The sequence below is a fragment of the Oscarella lobularis genome, chromosome 11 (genome assembly GCF_947507565.1).
Source record: "Oscarella lobularis chromosome 11, ooOscLobu1.1, whole genome shotgun sequence".
Taxonomy (NCBI): domain Eukaryota; kingdom Metazoa; phylum Porifera; class Homoscleromorpha; order Homosclerophorida; family Oscarellidae; genus Oscarella; species Oscarella lobularis.
The window spans coordinates 1,572,252-1,578,136 of NC_089185.1; the positions used below are offsets into that span (position 1 = coordinate 1,572,252).

The following is a 5,885-nucleotide window of genomic DNA, read 5'->3' on the forward strand; positions in this document are numbered from 1 at the left end:
GATTACAGGGGTATCTGTGAACACAGGGTAACTGCGATCACAGGGGTATCTGTGATCACAGATCACAGGGTAACTCACAGGGGTGTATCTGTGATCACAGGATAACTTTAAATATCTGTGATCACAGAAAATCTGTCATCACAAGGTAATCTGTGATCACAAGGGCATCTGTGGTCAAAAGGGTACCTGTGATGACAGGGAAAATGTTATCACAGGGAAATTGTGATCACAAGGAAAATGTGATCACAGGAAAATCGTAATCACACGGAAATTGTGATCTCACGGAAATTGTGATTACAGTGTAACTTCGATCACAGGGTAACTATAATACCAGGGTATCTGTGATCACAGGGTAACTGTGATTACAAGGTAATTTACAAGGTAACTGTAATTGCGGGGTATCTGTGATCACAGATCACAGAGAATCTGTGATCACAGGGAATACAGCTGTGATCACAGGAAAATTGTGACCACGCGGAAATTGTGATCACAGGGAAATTGCGATCACAGGGAAATTGTGATCACAGGGAAATTGTGATCACACAGAAACTGTGATCACAGGGAAATTGTGATCACAGAGAAACCGTGAGAGAAATTGTGATCGCAGGGAAATTGTGATCACAGGGTATCTGTGAACACAGGGGTAACTGTAATCACAGGATATCTGTGATCTCAGGGAATCTGTGATGAGAGGGCATCTGTGGTTACAGGAGTAGGTATCTGTTATAGATTATATGGAACCACCAATACGCACACTACACTGCGGTTGCTATTTCCCCGTGCGAAGCACGGGCACCTAAACTAGTCAGTAACTGTTTAGAAAAAAATTGGCGCTTCATGGATGGACCCATGTGATTTACAGTAAACCAAAATCCTGACAAGCTGGAGTTGAGAATTTTTCTGTCTACCTCCCAAACGACTCTTTGGATATAATTTAAACTTAATGTCAAGTTTGGGGCGCCACTCCCCCTCATTTTGAAAACGTAATTGAGTTTGTATCAGTAACTGTCTAGGAAAAAAAATCGAAGCTTCATGGACCTATGTGATATCCAGTAGACCAAATTTCGACCAACTAGTTCTAGTTTAGAATGACTCTGTCTACCTCCTCAACAATTCGTTGGATTTAATCGAAACTTTATGTTTAGCTTGGAGTTCCCCTCCTCCTCATTTTCAAAACGTAAATTAAGTTTGTATCAGTAACTGTCTAGAAGAAAATCGAAGCTTCATGGACCTATGTGATATCCAGTAGACCAAATTTCGACCAACTAGTTCTAGTTTAGAATGACTCTCTCTACCTCCTCAACAATTCGTTGGATTTAATCGAAACTTTATGTTTAGCTTGGAGTTCCCCTCCTCCTCATTTTCAAAACGTAAATTAAGTTTGTATCAGTAACTGTCTAGAAGAAAATCGGCGCTTCATGGACCTATGTGATGTCAAGTAAACCAAATCCTGACAAGTTCGAGTTGAGAATATCCCTGTCTATCTCCTAAAAGACTCGTTGGATTTATTGAAACTTGAAACTTTATGTTTAGATTGGGGCTCCCCTCATTTTGAAAGCGTACAGTGCGTCCAGCGCTAAACCGGAAATTCTTCTTACGTGCGCGATGGATGTTTTCGTATCTTAAAATGCAGTTCACGCCTTCAATTAAGACTCGCCTACTTACGTACATGTGTCTCCTTGGCATTCCGGCTGTCAGCGTAAACGGCGACTGTCTCTTCGCGTGGATAAGTCCTCTTTCTCATATCTGGTCCGCTTGGTACGTTAGGCTATTTTCCTGCCGTTTGAAGTACATCTTGGTGATGTGCGATTACGCTACCAGGTGGCCGGAGGCTGTGGCGCTAAAGGCTATCGATGCGGAAACGGTGGCGGAGGAAATGGTGCGAATCTTTACGAGGGAGTACCTGAAGAGCTGCTGACGGATCAGGGCGCGAACTTCACATCGGGACTGATGAAAGAAGTACATCGGCTTTTGGGATGAAGCCGATCCGCACAAGCCCTTATCATCCTCAAACCGACGGACTGGTGGAGCGATTCAACGGAACGCTGAAGTCAATGCTGAAGAAGGCGCACGAGGGGGATCCGGTAGTACGGGAATGGGACAGAGCGTTACCGTACTTGCTGTTTGCGTACCGAGAGGTTCCTCAGGAATCGACTGGCTTTTCACCCTTCGAACTACTCTACGGGCGAAACGTTCGAGGGCCGTTAGACATCCTGCGGGAAACGTGGGTGAGTCAGGAAAAGAATCCGGAGAACGTGATCCAATACGTTCTGGGGATGCGCGAGCGTTTGGAAGGAACGCTGCTGCACGCGCAGGAAAATTTGGGCAAAGCTCAGGCAAAGCAGAAGCACTACGACAAAGGAGCTCGTAGCACAACGTTCGAGGTGGGAGAACAAGTCTTGGTGTTGCTGCCGACAAGCACCCAAAAGCTCTTGGCTCAATGGCAGGGGCCTTACGTAATTCGCCGAAAAGTGGGCCAGGTGAATTACGAAGTTGACATGACGGACAAGCGAAAAAAGATCCGTCTGTTTCATGTCAACATGCTAAGGAAATGGCATCCCCCTGTATCAGAGATGGTTCTGATGGCAACGTCGGAGGACGGCGAAGAGGAAGATCTGCTCAACGGCGAGTACGGCGAAATTCCGAAGCTCGGAGAAGCGGGAGCGTGGTACCAGGCAAAGATCGGATCGGGACTAGAAGAGAAGCAGCGAAAGCAACTGAAGGCACTTCTGGCACGTTATGCCGAGCAGTTTTCAGGAATCCCGGGGGCGAACGAAAGTAACGGAGCATAAAATTCGTACGGGAGACGCAGTACCAATCAGGCACCGACCGTATCCGATGGCGGAGTCCCAGAAGGAGGTAGCTCGCGAGGAGATCGACCGAATGCTGGAGATGGGAATCATCCGACAGTCGAAAAGCGAGTGGGCGTCGCCTGCCCTCCTGGTGCCAAAAAAGGATCGCAGCAAACGCTTCTGTGCGGATTATCGAGCTCTGAATCGCATCGCGAAGTTTGACGCTTACCCGATGCCGCGGATCGACGAGATCATCGATAGGCTGGGAGGAGCCCGGTACATCTCGACTTTGGATCTCACACGCGGATATTGGCTGGTCCCTTAAGCAGCGGACTCGATCGAGAAAGCGGCGTTTACCACGCCGTTTGGCTTATTTGAATTCTTGGTTATGCCCTTCGGATTACATGAGGCCCCGGCAACGTTCCAAAGGATGATGGATAACATTCTGCGGGGCGCGAAGAAATTGGCAGCGGCGTACTTGAACGACGTCGTGATCTACAGCGAAACCTGGGAAGACCATTTGCTACACCTGGAGGTGAATTATGCAAACGAAGCTGCCAATCTCCTTGCAAATCTGAAGGCTGATTGGACCCCAGAAATTGCTTTTATCCACACCCATTGCCGGAGAGTCAACTGCGCGGGAAAGCCGGGACACGGGAAGGCGATCTACCACTTGGTCGAGCATTACAATTTGTGAGTTGGTTGACATGACGTGGGTCTGGACATGTCAGTAATGATGTTGTTTCTGCAGGATTATTAAAAACACCGTGAGAAGTAGCGGGGCAAATAGCAGCCTACCTTTCGAAAGTGGCACTGGAGCTCCTATCGGCAGGACGACAATGTGAAACGATGCTAGGTCTTAACAGAGCAGCCTCGCATACCATTCGCTCGTCAGAAAGTGACGTCAGAAAAATGGCCCAGGTGCTTTGGGATTCGGAAGTGGCAGTAGACAAGGAGAAAAGAGAGCTAGAATCAAAATTCGTCGATCCCAGGCGAGAGGGTCTGCTCAAATTGGAGGATGGACGGCTACGAAATTTTTTAACCAAAAATTTTTTGATGGACGATAAAGTGGACGGAAAAGGAGATGTTCACAACGAGAGACGTCGCATAGTGCAGGATATTGACGACGTCAATCTATTGTGATTTGTTTAATAGATCTCTCATCACAGGGGTTTCAGGGTTTATACTCCTAGGAGCCAGCGAGGGCGTGTAGGAGTGAGGGCGCAATCCTAGGCTGCATTCCCAGTGCCACAATGTCGTCAACTGTTTGACATCTGTCGTATTGATCGATAATTTTTCCATTATGTGATTGGTCGCTACTGCTTCTTCTCCCAAGCACGTCAAACCGCATTCCACCGCCTTTTGTGCTCTCCATTCCGCCAACTGGCCAGCCAAGACATCCTTGTCTACTGCTGTTTTGGGATCCCTCAAATTCTCCACACTGGCAGCAGCACGACGTTTTCGCGTGCCTCCAGCTGTGGACTTCGCCGCCGCAAATACGAAGAAGCCGTTTGGATCCACAGGGTCGTAGTCACAGCAGCTGCAGCAAAAATGGTCTTCTTGGTCGTCCTCTGAAAACGTCGATTCGAGCAACTGACAGAATTTTTTCCTTATGCACCCGTCCTTCTTCAGGAGCAATTTCAAGCCGGGATCAACGCCTTTCCCTTTGACTGACGACGCCCTATAAAGCAGCACACACGTGGAGGGCTTCCCGTCTCTTCCACCCCTCCCAAACATCGGCAAAAAGTTTGAGTATGCGAGTATGCATTCCAGTCATTTCAGCAGTACCTGGAAAAGCTGAGCAACAGAAGACGGTAAACCGCAGCTGACCACCAGCCTAACGTCGGGAATATTGATACCCTAGACGACAAATGAGCGCTGGTATGCAGTACATGCTAACCATTCCGAATCCAATCGTGCTTATTATGACAGATACTTCCCCATCTCTGAATTTGTCCGCAGCCTCCCTTCGTGTTGAAGGATCTAAGGACGAATGGTGAATTGCCACGTTGCCATGGCAGCGTAGCATATCCCAGAAACAGGTGGCAAGATTTTTTGTCTGGACGTAAAGGATTGTCTTTGCCACCTTCCTTTCCTGGAGGCCCTTTTTAATCGGTTGCAGAGTTGCCTATTACAAAAACCGTGCGTTCTTACGAAATTAGAAGTATTTCTCAAACCTCGTAAGAAATCTTTGTGGGAAGAAAGGTGTAGAACAAATTGTGTCGATTGTGTAGACGGGATTGTTTATGCCAGCTCTTCCTCTGATAGTGCTCATCGTTGAACGAGTTGCCGTGGCCGTTAGAGCCATCACTGGACAGGACGAATAAGCTCTCAGTGACTTCAGCTTCCTGTATGCTGTGCGGAAGTCATTTCCCCTTAAACGTGAAAGGAAACCCCCAAAATAGATAATCCGTAGGTACCATTCTGTAACACAGTGGGCTTCATCAATCGCTATCAGATTTAGTCGGGCACACAGTCCAGCCTTCATTACAGTCATCCATTCTTGGCTGACAGCTCACTCAGGTGACATGTAGACTTAACGAAAAAAAGTTTAAATTTCATGCAAGTATTCATTGAGTACGTACAATATTGGCATTTTTTCAACAATTCTTCTGGCATGTCTAAGACGTGGATTGGCAAAATGAATCTTGTTGCAAACAAATTCAAGGAAGACAGAAATTCAACCTGAATAGATAGATTGATATCAGTCATGGGACAGTCAGCAGCAATGTAAGCAGTCCAACTTGTTCGTCCATTACCGCAGTCAGAGGACTAACGACTAAGCAGCAGGGTCGCTCGAACAGTTGGGGTGGCAGCTGATAACAGAGGGACTTCCCCCCATTCGTCCCAAGTCGAACAATGGTGTCCTTTCCATTCATGACCGCAGATATAGCTTCAAGCTGCCCTTCGCGAAAATCCTTTTGCAGAAAGATGTCGCGAAGAACACGGTGAGCTCTCTCAGCCAAAGAATTAGCGTCATCGGCCATTTTTGAGTCTTCAAGTTAGCGGGAGTAACGCGCGAGGCCTGGATTAGTAGCATCCGAAAGGCGAACATTAAATTAGAGAATCGTCCAATCTCGCGTGCATGCAGGT

The 5,885-nt window shown here is 47.4% G+C and overlaps 1 protein-coding gene across 1 annotated transcript; it reads right to left on the reverse strand.

Annotated features, from left to right (window-relative positions):
* Positions 1 to 3,830: 3,830 nt before the first annotated feature.
* On the reverse strand, positions 3,831 to 5,671 carry LOC136193031 (putative ATP-dependent DNA helicase Q1). Its single transcript, XM_065981821.1, has 7 exons — positions 5,537 to 5,671; positions 5,378 to 5,477; positions 5,213 to 5,306; positions 5,029 to 5,167; positions 4,693 to 4,920; positions 4,581 to 4,652; positions 3,831 to 3,926 (listed from the first exon to the last, which is right to left on the reverse strand). The coding sequence occupies exons 1-7, from the start codon at positions 5,669 to 5,671 to the stop codon at positions 3,831 to 3,833; spliced, it is 864 nt and encodes a 287-aa protein (XP_065837893.1).
* Positions 5,672 to 5,885: the final 214 nt, after the last annotated feature.

Excerpts from the sequence above, each read along its gene's own strand:
- LOC136193031 (XM_065981821.1), bottom strand. The coding sequence starts at position 5,671 with ATGAATGGAAAGGACACCATTGTTCGACTTGGGACGAATGGGGGGAAG. Across the intron at positions 5,307-5,377 it reads GTTGAAAAAATGCCAATATT|CTGTCAGCCAAGAATGGATG; the intron begins GTACGTACTCAA and ends CACCTGAGTGAG. Across the intron at positions 5,168-5,212 it reads GCCCACTGTGTTACAGAATG|GGGAAATGACTTCCGCACAG; the intron begins GTACCTACGGAT and ends TTCACGTTTAAG.